A 22127-nucleotide genomic window follows, 5' to 3' on the forward strand; every position below is an offset into this window, starting at 1 on the left:
TTGAAGTATTTCAAAGAATACAATAGTATTCCCATCATTAGTCCAATGAACTAAAGAACATGGTCATACTACGGTACTTCTCTGTAAGGTTAATATTCTGTGATTCACCAGGAGACAGAATTTAATTAACAATTTAAATCACATTGAAATCAATACACTAATTAAAAAAACTGTACTGTAAGAACGACATAGAAATGCATGAACATGAACAACTAGATGTCCTCAAAGGCTAATTCAATATTCTATACATGTTGCTTATATACTGCAACTAAATTTTTTAAAAATAAATTTAAATTAATGCTTAAAACAAAAATGCAATATTGACAATAAAATTATTATATTTTTAAATGATTGAAAAATAATAATAATTTAAGATGCATATATTAATCTGAAATATAAATGCAATATTAAAAATTCTTAAGAAATATAAAAAATGTATTTTAAAAATTTTCTGAAATCCATTAATATTCAATGCAATTGAGATTTTAAAAGATGTAAAACAAGGCAAAACTCCAGAAGAAAAACATGATTTCTGCACTATATGTAGCATTTCCTTGATATGCATTTGTGCACACATGCAAAGGCAACTACGTTCAGCTGAGAATAATGTGTGATTTGTAAATATCTGAGATTGAAAACCCTCTCTCTCTCTCACACACACACACACACACACACAGAGTACTTACAGGCTGCAGTTTCTGGGTAAGTAGTCGCAGTTTTTGACAGACAAGAACAAGCTATCAAAGGAAACTCATCTGTCATCAACTGTATCATGAAATTTTCACAGAGAAAGAGATGAGAGCGAAACAAAACAGGGAGAGAGAGAGAGAGAGAGAGCGAGAGAGGAAGAGTGTAGGAGGAGGAGGGGTTTGAAAAAGAAGTGGGGATGAAAAGTGAGGGAGGAGAGGACGCCGCCGATGATTGAGACAAGCGGAGGAAGCGACAGCTCGCCAACTGTGAGGCTCGGGGGGGAATGAGTGACAGCGGTCCCCGGGGGTCTGTGTGTGTGTGTGTGTGTGTGTGTGTGTGTGTGTGTGTGTGTGTGTGTGTGTGTGTGTGTGTGTGTCAGGAATCGAGAATGAGAATCAGAAATGTGCATTCAGTACCATGACTCGCTCTGAGCAAAGACACACACGTACAAACGCTGTTACACACACATGGCTACAGGCAAAGACATCAGAAAGAGCTTCGGTCCAACAGACACACAGTGGCCATACACAAACTCTCTCTCTCTCTTTCGCTCGTTCTATCTTTGGCTGGAAAGCTCAAGAGGGCAGCGCTGTCATATATCTCCATATATTCTCCACTTCTTTTTATCGTTTCTTTGTCTTCTCCAGCTTTATTCATCTCTCTCCAGCTTGGGCTTCAAACGGGCCTTTCTCTCTCTTATTTCAAAGTTCTTTATGGGAGTGACTGTTCTACACACCGCTCAGTGTTTCCAGTCCATCAGTATGAAAACAAAAAATAAAGTCAATAACAGAAAAAATTATGTCCAAGATGTTTACCAATTTATATAAAAAACAATAAAAAATAAATAAAAATAGATAAAAAATAAATATAAAATATTTCTTCATAAAAATAAAATAAAACAATACAAATATTTTAATAACAAATAAAACAATAAAATATTTAATTCTATATAATAAACATTTTTATAGTTTTTTTTAATAAATCATAAAAATAAAAAAATATTTAAAAAAACAACCAAAAAAAAAACAAAGTAGCCTGTATTATAATAAACCAAAAAATATATATGAAAATAAAATATAACAAACAAAATATTAAAATATTGCAGCGACATCTTTCCTCTGATGACATGCTACTGGTATGAGGGCGGGACAACCTGTCACTCACATGATATCGACCAATAGCAAACAACAACCATCCAATCAATTCCCGATGGACACAATCAAGCCCCGCTCCACATTTGTTCTTGTTCGAGAATCCGTTTCACTCGGATATACGTCACAATAGGGAAGAAAAGACTATTGCAACTTCTGTTTCATGCAGTTTTTTCATTCAATTCAATTTAAACATAATGAGATGCGCTTAATAAAGTCAAGTGACAACGAAACTGAACATGGTATCTGTGTTGCTTAAGTAAACATGCAATGTCCATGCTCAGCTTAAACTTTAGTTTAAAAGACCTTCAGACAATGCTGCACCAAAAATATGTTCTCCTAACATTGTGAGAACGTCTATCAAATGCAAATGAGATCCTAAGGAAGTTCTATTAACATTATTTTAAGATCATTCGACTGTTCTAACATTTAAATACCGTTAAGCCAAAGGTTAGTGAACACTCCCCGTTAATAATAGTATAATGTTGTTTTAAATGGAGCACTAATGTACTTTAATTGATTAGAGGGAGAGGGAGAGGGAGAGAGAGAGAGAGAGAGAGAGAGAGAGAGAGAGAGAGAGAAGAGAGAGAGAGAGAGAGAGAGAGAGAGAGAGAGAGAGAGAGAGAGAGAGAGAGAGAGAGAGAGAGAGAGAGAGAGAGAGAGAGAGAGAGAGAAAGAGAAAGAGAGAGAGAGAGAGAGAGAGAGAGAGAGAGAATTCACAACTACAGTTTAGTGTGTTAGCCTGTATTGATGTCACCTTCTATCAACCTAATAGCATATAAATGATGATTATAAAAATCAACTCGATAACAAACATCTAGCAACACACACACACACACACACACACACACACACACACACACACACACACACACACACACACACACACACACACACACACACACACACACACACACACACACACACACAATTACTATCAATTGCTGGAAGAAGCTCTTGATTAAACTGCAGCCAATCAGACCGAAGCACCAATCAGAAGTTAACGATTGATGTGAGGAGAGAGAGGCGGAGCCGGCGTCATTAGAAGAACTCAAGGCCACCGTAGGGTGTACTTCAAATCACATACTACATACTATTGTGCAAATAGCATTGTATACAGCAAATATCCTATAATGCAAATACATAAGTCAGTACAGTATCCCACAATCCAATGCACCTGACTTGACCTTTTACTTGCAGTGTGACGCATGAACCAGAAATGACGTGATTTTTCACATCATCTTTACTTGACTAATTGATCTGATTATTATGCTATTTTTAAACAAAACCGAATTTAATTTAAACTGCAAAACGGCATTATTTCCAAAATGGACGGAACTAGTAAAAATTAAACATGCGCATAATGAGCCCCGCCTCCACTCCTCTGTCTTTGGTTCACTGCAGTTTTAAAGAGAAAATACTCAGCAATGTTGTTGACTTATGTATTTGCACATGGTTTGTCTTAAAGCACATTAAAAACACCACATAGACACATAAACAACATTATAAGCTGGATTTTCACCACAGGGGGACTTTAACGATTCAAACCAAATGTAGCACCTACTATACAGTATGTGATTTTGTAAGCAGCTTATGTGAATTAGAACATAGTTTAACTTCTAAAGGGAAATTCATTTCCAGTCACAAATCCAGCAGTCTCTTTCTCTTCATTAATAGAGAAATAGTAGCAGGAGAAACGTCTGCTATATCAAAAAGTGGCGTACAGAACAAGAGGTCTTCTTCAACCCCAAGACAGGATGTAATTATCCCAGCACTTCTTACACACACACACACACACACTTCCATACAGCCTCCGCAGACTTCATTAAGGATTTAATACCAATCTGCTTGACCCCACGACACCTAGTCATGACGCAGGGGAACCTGTAAGTCCGGCTGACTCACAAAGAGAGCGAGACAGATTGACTTGACTCATCCGCTGCGGGTGGAAACCAGTGACATACTCAAAGTCAACATAGCATTCACATCCTAATATAAAAACTGATGTCTACGGTGGCGTCAGAATAGAGTAAATCACCTTTAGAAATCAACTTAGGATAAATTACATCATTACACCAGTAGGTGGCGATAAGTGACTAATAAAAATGTACTTGTCATTGAATCATTCATTCAAAAACTATTCTTTATTTGTAATATTCTCAATTTGTGCAGCTCTCTCTCTCTCTCTCTCTCTCTCTCTCTCTCTCTCTCTCTCTCTATATATATATATATATATATATACAGTATATAGTACAAAAATGTAAAACTGTTTAAAGTTTTACTTTTTACACGCTAAATTGCAAATTAAAATAACTTTTTTTCTTTACAACACTAAATATATAAGAAGCTGGAAATTATACAACTCAACAAAGTAACTATTGCTGATTAGTTTAATTAACATTATTACTGATGATTTCAAGTGCTGCAAAATCAGAGCTCCAAAAAGACTGCAGTTTCTGTCTGGGTCTCTGAAACAGACACACAAGTACTAATTAAAGGCCAGTGCTGATTAGTAAATCTATAGAGGTTCTTAACGAGTCTTTGAGGAAGAGTAAATGGGTTGTGTTCAAAAAGCAGGTCACAGGCTGGTCAACGGTTACATCTCTAACAAACGGCTTCAATTGCTGCGTAATAAAACTGTGTTTTAACAGCACAATTCAATGAAACAGATACACACTGAAAAAAAAAAGTCTAGATGCATGTGCATTTTGTAGAGTTTCATATTTGATACATACACCTCTATGATAGTAGCTATGTTTCCATCAACTTGTCAATCGAATTATCTTAAGTTCGATAAAAAAAATCATGCGAATAAAGCTGCTGAAAGTGTGTTTCCATCAAACGGCTTTAAAGCGAATAAAAACCTGTGCGTAATGACGTCACATGCTGTTTTGCGATCAAATTGGTATATCGAATTGATTTGAGACATTTTAAGGTGTTTCCATTCATTTTCGCTCTGAATCGCACAACATTCAAGCAATCATTTGCGAACAAAGTTTTGCTAGAAAAAATGGATCGCGCCATCTACCAACAAATGATCAATAGGCCTATTGCACAAGTTGTAATGGTGCACTGCAGAGTCCTGCACGGGTCCATTTTTTGAGACCGCCCCCGCCCGTACCCGCAAAGTTCAGCAGATCTGACCCGTGCCCGCGATAAATCGCACACAAGCTAAAATCATTCAGTTTAAAGTGCTTTATTTTCATCTGCACTTTCATTTAAAGTGCTTTATTTTTATCAACATCTGATGAATGGGCTAATGAGCGCTAAAGTGCGCTTTGTTTTGGGCCATTCAAGTTGCCCTAGGCTACCTCCAGTTCACGCGCGGGCGCCTCTCCGTGTCCTGATTATATTGCCTGAGATTTAGCTCTTATTTCTTAAATCCAAGAAAATAGTTGATTAAACATTGATTAAAATTAAGATACAATTAATACGAAACGAAATTCACTTTAAAGAAAGTCTTTCTACAAAAACAAACTTAATAAAGTGGTCAAAACCATGTCTGCCCATTTGTCTCCCGATATTCGGGATCATCTTATCTTATTCTTGCTTTTTTCACTTTTCATATAATCAACATAATAAAAAAAAAACTAAAAACTAAATCGTTTTTTAATGACAGGGCAACAATACAGGCTTATTACCCTGCCCTACAATCATTGAATATTATTTTGCTTGATTGACGGGTTTTTATTTAAAAAATAGAGCGTAGTCTATGTTTGTAGGCCTATAATAGGCTATGGGCAATTTATATATACAATACTTAGGCCTACTAAAATATAATTAATATTATTTTATTGCATTTGTATTAGTTGTTTGAAGAGTAAAAAAAATAAAAATAAAAAAATCGGTCGATCTTAACGCAAGTTTACAACCGGCCATTCGGTCGGACTAAAAGGGGGAAAAAAAATTATTGGGTCGGTCCTAAATTGACAGGATCGGTCGGGTAACGGCAAAGAATATTTAAGGATGCCCAAAACATAATATTTGCGAGTGTGTAATGGCAATTTAGACAAACAAATATTGCACATAGCCTAATTTTCATCTGCTATCCGCCCGCAAGGAGTTCATTATCCGCCCGCATCCCCGCCTGTGAATTTTAGGAATCATGTCACAATCCATCCGTTTTAGCCACTTTTATGCAGGTACCCAACCCATTGCAGGACTCTAGGTGCTTATGTGACAGATGATAGCGACATTATTTGACTGTTATGGCATTTATTAGATTTTTGCTATAATAGCCGTTTTATTTTTCTGTTAAATTCCATTCAAAAAGTATCTCGTGTCCTCGTTTGTCCACGTTGTTGACACCGGCCATGTGTGCAAGACAGTATATAATGGGTGCAAACTGGGCGGAAATTAAGTAAAACTTTTTCTTTTGTGGTGGGTTGTACCCATAAAATGACCTAAAACTTAATCGCAATGCATTATTTATTCGGCAAATAACGTTTCCATCAGCGTTTATCGCATAAACCGTATATCGATCAAGATAAAATCCGATCAGACCGACCGTATTTCATTTTAGTCGATATTCAAGAAATTCAATCGAATTTTACTGTTTCCATAAGGCATTTTTCATTCGATATCACATAATTCGGATAAAAACGTGGTGATGGATAGCTAGTGAGAATATGAAACTCGAAATTGAGGAGAGAAAATATATTTTATATTTTTATAAAAAGATGAATAGCTTGTATTGTAAATCAATGGGAACGTTTTAACAGTGTAGCAGACTTACATAAAAGGCATGTAATATTCTATAATTCTATAACTTCATAGAATTACCACAACTCCAAAGCCCTCAAAAGTCAAAGTTCTCAATATGATCTCAACATGTTATATACATGTTATTGATTTTCTAAACTAGTAGACACATCTGAGATGAAGTTACTTGAATAAAACATAACTATATCTCAACCTTTGAGTAATGAAATGCTCCCGTGGGAATGTCTAGCAGGTGTAAAATGTGCCTGAAACAGATCGAAAAACTACAGACAGCAGAATATGAAAATATCGAGCGCAAAAAAAGCCATTAATAATTCTGTTGTCCCGTTTGTCCTTGAATGAACAGTGTGTGATGTATCTGCGTCTCACTCTCATTACACTCGTCTGTCTGAAACTCTTCCCGAAGATGCAACCCGATCGCTCCACGCGGACCCGCAACTTCATCCACCCAGCGGACCTACAGTACAGATCAACCAAAGCTTTCACATTCTGAACATGCTTGTTATCTCCGCTGGAGAAATCAGTAATGTTGCATTGGGAACTAAATGAAATAAGTTTGCAGTTGAAGCACTAAAATTAATAACTGGAATTAAATTAAATCTAAAATGTAACTAAAACAAACTAAAACACTGAAATTAAATTAAAGTCAACCTAAATTGTACTAAAAATGACAAAAGCACATACATTTTTTTTTATATGAAAATTGAAAATATAGCAATAAACTCATTCAAAACAAACTAGTGCTGTCAAATCGATTAATTGCGATTAATCGCATCTAACATAAAGGTTTGTAAATATATATGTGTGTATATAGTGTGTGTGTGTGTGTGTGTGTGTGTGTGTGTACAATATTTATATATATATTTAAAAAAAATTATGTTAGATGTGATTAATCGCGATTAATTGAATTGACAGCACTAGTTTATATTCATATTTTTAAACATAAAAGTTTGTAAATATACATAATATGTGTTTATATAGTGTTTATGTATAATATACATAAACACTATATAAACACATATTATGTATATTTACAAACTTTTATGTTATATATATATATATATATACACATACACACATACATACACAATTTATATATATTTACAAATTTTTAGATGCGATTAATCGATTTGACAGCAACTAAAATAACATTGATTATGACTCATTTAATCACACACACACACACACACACACACACACACACAGGCAGGCAACATACTGTTAGTCTTCTTTTAACACACATCCAACTAGCCGCTCAATTTAACTTAAAGGGTTAGTTCACCCAAAAATTAAAATTCTGTCAGTAATTACTCACCCTCATGTTGTTCCAACCGCGTAAGACCTTCGTTCATCTTCGGAACACAAATTAAGATATTTTTGATGAAATCTGAGCCATGTTTCACTCCTCCATAGGCTTCTATGTGACCGAAACTTGCTGGCCCAGAAAAGTTATTAAAGAGATCGTTAATATAGTCCAAGTGACTCCAGTGGCTCAATCTTAAGTATATCAAGCGACGAGAATACTTTCTGTGCGCAAAAACAAATAAAAATAACGACTTTATTCCACTTTTCATTTCCTTCTCTCTGGGCCTGTAGTTGGTTCGCGTAGTCTTTTTGCGCACAATGCGTAGCGCGTCTGTGTTACACGTCACCACGTAGGCTCACTATTGGCCGACGCCGGTCATGTGTGTGTTGCGTGATGACGTGCAACACAGACGCGCAGCGCAAAAACACTAAGAGGCCCAGAGAGAAGGAAATGAAAAGTGGAATAAAGTCGTTATTTTTGTTTGTTTTTGCGCACAAAAAGTATTCTCGTCGCATGATAAACTTAATGTAGTGCCACTGTAGTTACTTGGACTATTTTAACGATGTTTTAATAACTATTCTGGGCCGGTGAGTTTCGGTCACACTGGAAGCCTATGGAGGAGTAAAAATTATGTCAGATTTCATCAAAAATATCTTAATTTGTGTTCCGAAGATGAACGAAAGACTTACATGGTTGGAACAACATGAGGGTGAGTAATTACTGACAGAATTTTCATTTTTGGGTGAACTAACCCTTTAATGTTACTTGCAGAGGTGACCCGTCTGAGTGTAATGAGGCAGAGACAGGAGCAGCTTCCTGCTGAACTGAGGTCATTTCCTGTTAAAGCTAATGAACACGAAGTCACAAAGAGTTCTGAGCACAAAACACACACATTTACTTAGCAATCACCATAATATATATATGAAAAAATCAGTCTGAGATGGTTTGCTGGCCTTAGACAGCAATTAAATCTGGTCTGCTCACTGGTTTTAGAGAGATTTTCAAAGCTAGACCAACTGAACACAAGCATGACCAAGCTGGGAGACCACCTTTAACAAGCTAAGACCACCTTTAACAAGCTAAGACCACCTTTAACAAGTTAAGATCACCTTTAACAAGCTAAGACCACCTTCAGGATGTTTGTGTTCTGTCTTCCAGTTTGTTTCACAGCATGAAGGTAAGATCATACGAATTTGTGAATGAACTGCTCATTTTAAAATCTTCCCGGTCTACTTACAATGCTCATGATAACTTTTCATTAATATGTAAATCCACTTCACCAGCCAATTACTCTTCGACATCGATGCCATCAAAATATACAGAGAAAATATACAGAGCTACCGCAAAATGAAGTTCAAACACAAAATTCTTAAGAAAGCTGCACGCTTGTTTCTCTGGCGCATAAGCTCTGCTGTAGACTTCATAACGACAGACTAAGCATATAAGCAAATAAATAAACATCATTTACATCATTTATGACTATTTTATTTACCTTTGAGGGCATCCCCGAAAGAAGGTCTCCAATGTATAGCAAAGTAAACACACATAGAAATTCTCTCCCTCAAGCGCACACACACACACACACACACACACACACACACACACACACACACACACACACACACACACACACACACACACACACACACACACACACACACACACACACTTTGCCACACTCATTCAGGCTGGTTTATGCTGGTATAATAAAAGCATAATCATAAGCAGTTTGTTTAATAACAGGGGTTATGAGAACAGCTTTCAATGGGACAGTTAATAACAACTTAATAATGAAAGTTCAAAGCTGAAAGTTACTGTTTTTAAAGACTTTAATGCCTATTTGGAAAGTCACATATGTCAAATTCCAGCTGTCAGTCACTGATCAAGTGGCCAACTAAACAGAACACTAATCACCATAATGGTGACTTAAAACTGACTATGGTAATACTGTTTTTGGAGTTGTTTAATCATCCTCTGGTGAGATATTGATTGTATTGGCAGCTGATTTCATCTAAGGCTGTAAGTAAGTCGTAGTTGTTGTGTTTTTGCTCATCTCTTCTTTTCTGCTCTTGTTGTTCCTCTTATCTTCAGTGATTCTGCTTGTTAAGCGCAGGTGTTCATCACTAATGCTCAATCATCACTTGTAACCGCAACATTGATTCAGTGTTACTTTTACTCTTTAATCTATAGATTGGGACCATATGAAAACTGAGCAGTGTTTGGATTTTACTGTGTAAACATGTAATCAGCAACAGCATTTTTCTTTATTAAATAATTTATTAAAATTAATTTGGAAAATTGTCTTGGTCTTTAACTACGAACACACACTAAGAAGCGTGATATTTAACACATACATGAGTTTTGCTGGGATCATACAAGCACCCAAAAGACAACATATGCTGGTCCACCAGCAACCAGCATCCCAAGCTGGTCCCAGCGTGCAAAACACACCATATGCCGGTAAACAGCAATGTATACTTGTTAGTATGCATGTGCACATACTCACTAACCACAACCCACACATGCACGCACAGGTTCAGAGGGCATATATGAGCTCAATGACCTCGTGACACCAGCTGTGATGTCCTGTGGTCAGTCTTCTGGGAGGAATGAGGTCAAACATTACATACAGTTGTGTTTGAGGATATTTACGATTCTGTGTCCGTGTGAGATCTCCCGGCATGTTCGACTAAGCATTTCGCTTCTGGTGGAATAAAAGGGAAATTATTCTTTTACTTTGAAACACCATTCAGGTCACTCAAGGTTGTTCCAATCAGCGCTGCCATTTAAAAGTCTGAACAGTGGCCGTGAGGATGAAATTATAAGTCGCTGTTTTCAGCCTGGAGAAAACCCTTTCGGCTGCTTACAGTATGTGTGATATTAAACACTAACAAATGTGACCATGACCAACCCATCAAAATACAATAAACTGAAATACATTTAGAAGAGGTGAGTGGTGCTTGCCTGTTCTGGTGGTTGCCAGATCACAACACATGCATGCAAACACAAGCACATGCATTCTTTATAAGGCTGTGTCACTCTCTGGGGTTCACACACCATCGTACATGTACTGTATGCCACATATCGGGAATCAATTAGCTTTGACTCACGAATACGAACGGGTCAGTTAAGAGCCGTGCGGCACGGATCCACTCCATCTGTCTAATGAGCCGTGTGACCATCCTAATCAATTAGCCTTTACATCGATTAATCCGTATGGAGACCACCTCCTCATTATTTCATGAATTTTATCATTTCTCCTAGACAGCAATGAGACCTAACAGAAAGCAATTGAGTCTGTTGCTTCTCAGATGTTTCAGAGGAAACACATTAATCTCACATCTCACAAGAGAGCTTAACAATGTCTCAAACTCTAGATTTGCCAAGATACAATCTTGCAATCAAAAGATATCTCAAAATAACCTAAAATATTTCTCATCAAAGACCAAATTATCTGAGCTTCTATCCACATTCATTTTATAGCTCAATACTATTACTGTTGGTCTTCTATTAACCAATTTTTATTTGCTTTTGAGGAGAAACATCTTAGAGAAAGTTGATACTATGAGACCTCCATTAAAGAGGCCCTTTTATTAAGTCTTGCTGTTGTTTTTTGGGCTCTACTAGAATAGGTTTTCCTGCTTGAATGGTCATTATTTTTCCCATATTCTCCATAGTTGCAGCTCTTCTCTTCCCAGTCTGTCAGTAACGCTCTGTTTAGTTCCTGTCTCTATGAAGCCCCTCCTTCTGAAAAGCACACTGTGCTCTGATTGGTCGGCTGGATCAGTGTGTTGTGATTGGTCAACCGCTTAGAGCGTGTTTGGGAAATGTCCCGCCCCTTTCCATAACCTCAGTTTCAATACACTACTAACTAACTCAACCAGGCCCCGCCCCTTTATTATGCGCATTAATTATTATAATGAGGAATATTGTGACGTGTTCGTTCCTGGAAGAAAGCTCAAGACTACAATGGAGGCGTTTCAGGGAGTTCAGAAACAGTGACACTGATATAGAGAATAACTTTGGACTTGGGAAACCTTTTTTATGCTCATACAGCAACAATCACACACTAAAGAAATTGAAAATGTAAAAAAGCATAATAGGTCCTCTTTAATTCTCCCAGGCTATAAAAGAGCAGTAAAATATTAAATCTGTCCTGTAATAGAAAGGCCAGAAACATTCAAGCTACACAAATGTACATCCAAACGTTTGGTCAGTGCATTACTAAAGTGCCGCCCAATTGTACAAACAAAATGCATGTACAGGACCGTCTTAAAGTGTAGTGTGTAACTCACCAGCTTGCGTTGACACCATTTACACACACCGCAGAGAGCAACCAGCCAAACGCCACACACGGTCACCGCCAACGACACCAGCAGCACGCTCAAAGAGAAGGAGCCTGTGAAACACACACACACACACACACAGTTAATATCTGAGAGGACGGGGAACAGTCTGACATTTACACTGACCAGAGTTTATGAAGTCTCTGAAGTCCTAAAGAAGGATCAATAGCTTTCACGATGGGAGCAAATGTGACTGTAGAGCGAAATCAGAAAGGGGAGAAAAAAGACATTTGGAGAGGGAAAGATGTCATAATCATTTATTAACAAACAAGTATTCATTAGTTCAATGAGCTCATTGTTTCTGCATTAAATTATTACATTGTTTAAATTAATGCATTTTTCGCTAACTGTAATTTTCTATATGTACATTTCTGAAATACAAAACTTTCAGATTTTCTGTAAAGCTGCTTTGAAACGATGTGTATTGTGAAAAGCACTTCACGAATAAATGTGAATTGAATTGAATTGAAAAGAGGGAGAGATATGCCACTAAAGCTTTCTTCAGATATAAAGTGTGAGATGAATTGAGCCCAAAAACATACTAGCCTATATGCGAATGTGACGCAGATTTCAATCCGCGACACGTGCTGCTCAAGCACTTGCCCTTTTGGTCTCTCTAATTTTATATTTGAGTTATTATGGCCCATGGCATCAATTCTCAATTAAGTGTGTGCCCAAAAACTGCATTAAGATCTAACTCTGTGAGAGCGCTCGAGCATCTCCTCTACATCCCTCCTCACAGCCATCAAATCGAGCGGAGCCGCGTTCACTGCTGACAGCAGGTAACAATACTGTTTACCATAAGCTTCACATTGTTTGTCACTGCTGTCAAATTAAATCACTCCTACAATATCTGCATAGAGCCAGCATTGGCTTAAAATAGTCAAGAGCCTTTCATTAAAGCAACACCATAGCACTTTTCCTCTTCGGTCCCCCTACAGGTTGGAAGCGGAATTGTCTATTACCGCTGTCGTAAATAATTTAGCTTACTCTCGCACGCTCGCTGTTTATCCAGCACCGGCTTTGGAATGAACGATGTCCACAGACAAGGTAGAGTATGTTGCATGATTTTATGAAAGTATGATGTATTGCGATAGCCTGGCTCCGCCCTCCTACGTACTTCCGCTCAATTTCATTTTCCTTCAGTACTACATCTGGGACTACTGTATATTCTTAGGTTTCCAGAAATCAATTTTTTGTAGGACCAATCAGCGAACAGAGGGAGTGGCTGAGAACGATGACGTTGAGATCGTGCGCTAGTTTGAGTTGACATACGTCACGACCAAATGTTAGCGATTGGTTATGGCAGATCCAGAGTGACTCTGGGCAGATCCAATAGTTTTAAACTTCGACAGAGTACCCGCCTACAAGGAAGTTAACGCTTGTCAATGGAGAGAGGCCAGACTCTCTGTACAAATGAAATGTACGAGAGTCTGGTAGAACCAGGCTAGTATTGCGACATCAGAAACGGAGAAAAACTAAATAATGACTATTGTAACGCTTGCCGTAAAGCAAATTTGTAGTTTCTTATCTCTCATTCGAACTACAGAAATCTGGCAAACTTGCATAGTGCGGTTATAGCCGATATAGGGCCGCAAAGCGAATGCAGAAGTGCCGTTCACCCTGTTACGACTTGATGAACCACAGGAACCATTTTGGAAACATTATTTTAAGGTAAAAAAATAATCTTTAGTGTTGCTTTAAAGGAAGGATAGGCAATTTCAGATGGGCTTGCAATGCAAGCTTTGTAAGCATGAGATGAGATCCCATTATGGGAAGCACGCGAGTCAGGCGGGATTTAAACTTTGTCGACTGAAGACCCAAGTTTGGTTTGAATGTTCTTTCACCATTCCTGATTTCTTGTGTCTCGTGGCTTTCAGAACAGAATTTAAAGTGTGTTTTACCGTCGTCTCTGGTCACGTTCATATGTAAACTGCGCAAGCTTATTTCATCCATTAGATCGTAACATCTGGAAAAAAAACACATTTATCCGCCCATAGACCCTCCTCTTGAAGAAATCAGGACAGAAGTGGTTGAAAGTGGACAAAAGAGACGGATTAAACACCAGATGTAAACGGGAATGTGTCTCCCTCGTCTACTTGTGATCAGATCGACCAAAACACATCTCAATACCATTTTTTCTGTGCTTTGCTCTTGAATTCACAAGTTTACATTGACTATGCATTGTGTTTCAGAAGACAAATTGCTAGATTAGAAGCTTTCCGCGGTGGCATGCATAATAATAATGAAGGAAATCAAAGCGTAGAGTTTCAGGTATAACATGCACTCACTAGATCAATTCTGGGAGCTGCAGATGTGAGACACAGAGAGATAGACAGAACAAGACACCGAGAGAGAGAGAGAGACTGGAATGAACCTGACAAAATATGATGAATGGACACATCTGCTGATGGAGGTGTGGGGAGGAGATGGAGGGATGGATGGATAGTCAAGGGGTAAAGAGAGTAAAGAATGGTAAACGTTTAAGATTGATCTCCCCTGTGAACTGAAGGGACAAAGTGTGATGCACTCATGCAGTGTGTGTGTGTGTGTGTGTGTGTGTGTGTCCATATAGTACACAGGCTCTTTGATCTGCTGTTCCAGCACAACCTTGTGAAATGAAAGCAGAACCAAACCATCAGAAAGAGCTTCTGTTCCACGTCAATACTACCATCCTGTCATAAACAGTCTTAATAATAGAAAAGAAAATAAAACTGGTGATTTTTAGTGTATATGTTCACACACACACACACACACACACACACACACACACACACACACACACAGGTGTCCTAGCAGAGGACCCACAGTTGTAGTTCACAACATTAACTATGAAAATGTTCCACTAACCACAAACAAACTCAACATCAACACCTACTGTACATCTGTTGTTTTAAACCATACAAACATGTTCCTATCAAATGTTTTGTTCTTAGGCTATCTTTCTTTAAAAAAAAAACGTATTTGTATCTACATTCAGACATCTTGAGGTGCCCACATACTTTTGTATGTCGCTTTATCTCTCTCTGTCTCTCTCGTTGTTCCCTCAGTGCAGTTATAATCAGAAAGGATTGTGTCTTCTCTATCTCTTTCTTACAGACACTCTCACACATTCGAATAGTACAAAACACTATTCTGAAACGCCAGCTGACTTATTCTACAAACACCTCAGATGACTTTATGAACTGCAGAGAAATCAGTTTCTGAAACAGATCCACACGACACACCATCAGGAAAACACATTTCGCTGAGTAAAGGGGAGAGTTTGGAATGGCGTCCTGGCATATGTTTTACAGTATTTAGTATGTACAGTGGCCTATACGGTGCACAGAATGTGAATTTTCTGCATGCATGGAATATGGTTGACCTACTGTGTTTATTAAAATGCAGTGCACAATAAAATGCATCCCACAATGCAATGCACATGACTTCATGTTCCAGTTCAAGTGTGGCAAATTAATCAGAAGCGACAACTGCAGTTATTTTACATTTCTTTGACATTACAAGTCATACAAGATGATTACATAATATGTATTGTTATTATTATTTTATTACATATTATTATATAATTATATATATTATACAGTTTATTATTTAATATCATATATTATTATTGACACAAATATATGCACATAAAATTGTATTGTATATTATTATTTTATTTATTAAATTACATTATATTATTAATATTATTTACACATTTTTTATAATTATTATATAATATTAATATTGTCGATATTGACTATATATATATATATATATATATATAATTTATTTATTTATTTTCATTAACACAATATATACATATTTATATATAATTAAATATTATATTAATTATTGTTAATACTAAAAATAATTATATTTAATACAAAACAATATTAATTTCTGGTCATGATTGAAATAAATACATTTAAAAGATAAAAGATTATAGGTTAAATATATATATATATATATATATCCTTCTTAAGTCCTACAACATCATGATTACATGATATGAACACACACACACACACATACATATACAGACATACACATACACACATACATACATACACATACACACACACACACACACACACACACACACACACACACACACACACACACACACACACACACACACACACACACACACACACACACACACACACACACACACACACACATACACACACATACAGACATACTGTACATACACACATACATACACATGCATACACACACACACACACACACACACACACACACACACACACACACACACACAGACACAGACACAGACACACACACACATACACATACACATACACACATACATACATACACATTCTCACACACACACACACACACACACACACACACACACACACACATACACATACACACATACATACACATACACACACACACACACACACACACACACACACATACACATACACATACACATACACATACACATACACATATACTTACACATACACAAACACGCACACACACAGTATATCTGTGTCTTTTATCAGAGTGTGTGTCAGTGTAATCGCTGCTGACCCCAGGGAGCCGAAGAGAGGAACGGGAGGATGGAGGAACGTCTGCGCCTCCGGTCAGGAGAGGAATACGGGTGATGAAATCTAAACCAGAGAAACGGTCCCCGGTGAAGGACACACACACTTATTTGTTCATCTAAATAGTGTGCAGTTAGCAGAACGAGACAGACGGAGGGCGATAAGGAGAAGTTTGGTTATTGTTTTCCGTCTGAAGATAGAGCTCCTCTCAGAGGGTCACCGCCTGGCCGCTTTATGCCAATATGATCTGTGAAATATTGAGGAAAAAGTCTAGCTGTAATATATTACAGAAACCTCACAGACTGTGAATCGGCACCAATCACAGACGGACCGTATAAAACAGACAATAACTCGCTCTCCACCCTCTGAAGAGCAGAAATAACCCAAATCTCACAGCTTAAGAAGAAATGCCAAACTTCAAAGTGGAAAAGCGTAATAGGAAAGGCCACGGGAAATAAACAAGATCTTTTTAATATCACAATTGTTTCTTCTACAACAATAGGACGAATCTTACAAATATCCCCAAGTCATATTTCACCCCAAAATCAGAAGAATATTTTAGATATTAAAGATATTTTGAATTTGAGTTACTCTTTCAATTTCATTACAAAAGGAGACAACTTCAGAACAGTTTTGTATTGTGATGTAAACATGGACCCAGCCAGAGACAGAGAAGAGAAGAAGAGGAAGAAGAAGAATCAGAGGAAGATCAAGAGCTGTCGTCTCAGATGAGATCAGAGCTACTGTAATTGATCATGTAATAAATCATGGTCTCTCAATGAGAGAGGCTGGTCTGAGAGCGCAGCCAAATCTGCAGCGCTCAATAGTGGCAGTTTTCCGGAAAACCAACAGGCAACTTGTATTCTGCAAGGGCGTCTGACTGAGCTGCACATTACAGAAGTAAATGGAGCAAAGCCTCCAAACCCGCTTGTGTGTAATTGACCGTTCGCTAAGACCCGCCCCCTTTAGTTACTGTTGCTATGTCCGACAAGCCACGCCTCTCTCACGCCCCACCATGTTCTCACGCAGTGAAACACACATCGCGGAGCAGAGAGACTGACAGACAGGACAGACCAGGTCACTTTTGATATGAAACAAGTCTCAACTTTCAAATTTGGTCATTTTGTGAAGAAATTTCAACAGTAAATACAGTTTTGTGGCTCTTTAATGTGTCTGACAGATCGCTCAGTTAAAGCGGCTCGTGAACCGATCATCTCTTCCTTCTAGCTCATTTATAGCATCAAATAAACATGAATGAACATCAGAAGGAATGTTGTTTTAACCGCAGAAAGACGTCAGTACACTCCGTTTTTCAACGTTAATCTACTAAGACTGCTTTGTCGGACAAAAATGGCGGATTCGGCGGATGGTGGATTATGATAGGTCAGATCATCTGTCAATCAAACTCCCTGCAAAGGGTCAATTGCTTTTGCATTCCTGCTTAGGACTCACCGGTTACCTCACACAGGTCGGAGAGGTAGGATGTTCACTGATGTGCAGGAAACAGAAAATCATCAGAAACAATGGCATACAACCCACTGAGATTCGAGACGTTACTTTTGCAAATATTCACAGTGTAAGCATAACAACTACGTTTAGAGTCCTGAAAAAACATCAGGTCAGGATGAAGCAGTTTTACACTGGGCCTTCTGAGAGGAACTCTGAACATGTCAAGCAATATGTCCAGGTAAGATCACAATAAAAATACAGAACTGTTTTTGAACAAAACCGAACAAATTTTTAGGTAATGTATACTACTGTAATAGCCTAACTCTTACGCTGCCTAGTGGATTTATTTTAGAGAGTCATGGAGATTGAATGCAGGCAAACAGCCCACATTTTCATCTTTGTGGACGAGGCGGGTTTCAACCTGGCCAAAACACGGCGACGAGGAGGGAATGTGATTGGGAAGAGAGCCACAGTGGATGTCCCGGGCCAGAGGGGTGCCAACATCACAATGTGCACAGCAAATATCCACTGATGGACTGCTGTTTTTTTCAATTGCTAACATCCTTTTGTCCAACACAATTAGAACAACATCTGTCTGTCGTGACCATAACATTAACACAATTCATGTTGTTTTCACACAAAATGCAGTCAATTAACACGTTTCTAGAATGCCTACATTTTGTTTACAAATGAGCATACCCAATTAGCCTGGAAATCCAGACCTAAATCTGAAAGATTAATGGTCTGGCATCGACTAATGAAAATCGTCCAGCTCGAGGGGCGGCACCAGGCATGCATTTGAAAATCTCACTGCACGCAATTGGATAACACTACGACCAATCACAACAAGTTATCGCTTAGCTACCAGCGGAGCTGACTGGTAGATTATACTCTTGCCGTATCCGGTCGGCAAAACAGCAAAAACGCCCTTCTTGCAAAGGAACGATTCGAGCGCCGTCTTCTGTTCCTCTTTTAGAGAAAAAGTCTAAATCTTTCATTGTAGCGGCCAAAGCCGTTTCAAACAAATGGTGTTCATCCACAGCCATCTTGCAATGTTTACTAATGACTAAGACGTCACAGCGCTGTCGTCATCTCGCCTCTGGCCCGCCTATATCAGATAACCCGATGTGATTGGTGCAGCTCAGATAGAGGGGCATATTTAATGAGCATCATTACTGGACACCAGAGTAACTCTCTGAGCAAATTCAACTTGTGCTCTCGCGAGAACTCTGGATTACCAGGGTAATACCCAATACCAAAATCATGGATCTTTAGTCTGTTTTACAAATGCTTAAACGCAGCATGCCAGAAATGAAAAGCTAATGTTCCAAACCATAGATACAGTATAAAGCCTCTACTTCTGCAACAATATCACCTCAAAGGTATTGAAACAAATATTAAAAAAACAAATATTCAAACAGCTGATAAGCATTTTTAAATTACTGATTCCAATCTCAATGGAATTACAAGCTGATTCCAATCTCAATCAGAGACATAGTCAGGCGTTGAAGACTTTCCATTACATGGACATGCACAATAAAAAGGCACTCTTTGGATTAGTTTTGTTCAAAGCAACACAGAACAACACAGAGGAGCAGAAAAAGAAAGAGACTGTTTGGACGAGGGAGAGGACTAGTTAGACCAGTAAGAGGACTAGTTGGACCAGGCAGAGGACTAGTTAGACGAGGGAGAGGACTAGATGGTCGAGGGAGAGGACTAGTTAGATCAGGGAGAAGACTAGTTAGACGAGGGAGAGGACTAGTTGGACCAGGGAGAGGACTAGTTAGACGAGGGAGAGGACTAGTTAGATCAGGGAGAGGACTAGTTAGACGAGGGAGAAGACTAGTTAGACGAGGGAGAGGACTAGTTGGACCAGGGAGAGGACTAGTTAGACGAGGGAGAGGACTAGTTAGATCAGGGAGAGGACTAGTTAGACGAGGGAGAGGACTAGATGGTCGAGGGAGAGGACTAGTTAGATCAGGGAGAGGACTAGTTAGACGAGGGAGAGGACTAGTTAGACAAGGGAGAGGACTAGATGGTCGAGGGAAAGGACTAGTTAGATCAGGGAGAGGACTAGTTAGACGAGGGAGAGGACTAGTTGGATCAGGGAGAGGACTAGTTAGACAAGGGAGAGGACTAGATGGTCGAGGGAGAGGACTAGTTGGACCACACTGTATAATGCTACCTGTTGTGAGTGTTTTTTAGGTCATTGTTTTGTGGGTGACAAAGTGTGTTTGTTGGCTGTCAACCTTTGCTACTGTAGTGTAATGGAAGAATGTGTTGATTTGAGACATGCATGAAGTGATTTACTAGTTTTAGTTCATTTTGAATGTGAAATTAACTGTTGGTTAGTTGGTTAGGAGAACTGTGTGAAGAGTTTTGAAAAAGTGACACAAGTATTGAGAAATGTGTCCTATAGAGACTGTACAAAACTGTAATAGTAGTAGTAATAATAATAATGAAATAAATAGAATTTAATAATAATTACATATAATTTAAATAGTTTAATGAATAAATAATTTAAAAATACATACAAATATGTAATACTATTATTATTATTTTATAAATATTATTGTTTTATGTTATTAATTATTATTAATATAATTATATATAATATTATAATTATTAACCATATTAATATTAATAATAACAATAGTAGTGGTAGTAGCAGACGTAAAAAAATAAATAATATAATTTAATGTAATAATTAAATATAATTTAAATTATTTAAAAAGGTTTTGCTGGTTTAAAAAAATCACAAATGAAGATAATGAGAAATGCAAAAAAGCTCAAAAATAAATCACTGGAAAGAATTAAGTAAAAACTTTGGGAAGAAAATGTATTTCATGATCATGAATAATCTAACAATGGCGCAGCATGAATGGTCCTACAATGGCTTCACTTTCTTTATGCAAAAATTAATTTATCATTTTTCTTTTGATTTTGGCATAAAATGTGACTGGACCAGTTTGCATGAGACTCACCCAATGAAATGAAACAAATTGAGTCTTCTGCTAATGTTTTTCCCCAGTAATCTCACATGCGTCTTAAACTGTGCTCAGAATTGCCAAGATAAAAAGTCAGAAATCTCAATATGAACTCAAACAGTTCTCACCAAAATCTCCTAAAATCAAATGATCTGAGCTGCAGTCCACATTAACTTTACAGCTCTTTATATTGACTCTTTGCATCTATATTTATGTCTCCAGTGCAGGAAATTTTAGGAGAAATTAACATTACACACTGAATGAAACATGAGAGAGAACATGCACCTCTCTCTCTCTCTCTCTCTGTGTGTGTGTGTGTGTGTGTGTGTGTGTGTGTGTGTGTGTGTCTGCGTGAGATCCTGAGTGTATTAGTCTTATCAGAGGTATGAGAAGATGATTAGAGCTCAAGTGCATTAGAGTCACACACACACAAACATCTATTAGTTCCCCCGACTGACTCTTAATGATTTACTGGCAGTACGAGCTCACAGCGCACTGCATTAAAGCTCCTGATAACAACTTCATACTGCTTTTATGCTCTTCAGGAATACTATTATCTATTCTATACTTCCTCCTTATTACCTCACCATGACCAGACGAGTGAAAAATAGCTGTTGTTGATGTGTAAATGAGTCTACATTGCAGTTTAGTTTCAGTACGTCATAGGGAGGAAGTTCAGTTCATTTTCATTCAACAAAATTAGGGCTGCACGATAAGTCCTATTTTAATCATGATCACGATTTCTGCTTCTCTTGATTAATTAAGCCTAATCGTCTGAGATATTTTCCCACAGGTTATTTATCCGTTGAACATTTCATTTTCATTTGGTTGCCAAATGTTTAAATGAGTTTAAATCCCCTAATTAGATACATTTTTCTACCCAGTGTTTTACTAAATATTCCCAACCTGGC

At 37.7% G+C, this 22127-nt stretch overlaps 1 protein-coding gene across 1 annotated transcript in view; it reads right to left on the minus strand.

Annotated features, from left to right (window-relative positions):
• syt7a (synaptotagmin VIIa) overlaps positions 1-22127 on the minus strand; it is a gene marked incomplete at both ends in the record, with an annotated part of 134923 nt that overhangs the window by 58218 nt on the left and 54578 nt on the right. Inside the window, one exon of the mRNA XM_081355628.1 lies at positions 12165-12268. Within this exon, the coding sequence (XP_081211754.1) occupies positions 12165-12268 (104 nt within the window). The remainder of the gene's footprint in view (positions 1-12164; positions 12269-22127) is intronic.

Source organism: Scardinius erythrophthalmus (genome assembly GCF_964197995.2).
Source record: "Scardinius erythrophthalmus genome assembly, chromosome: 24".
In the NCBI taxonomy this organism is placed as follows: domain Eukaryota; kingdom Metazoa; phylum Chordata; class Actinopteri; order Cypriniformes; family Leuciscidae; genus Scardinius; species Scardinius erythrophthalmus.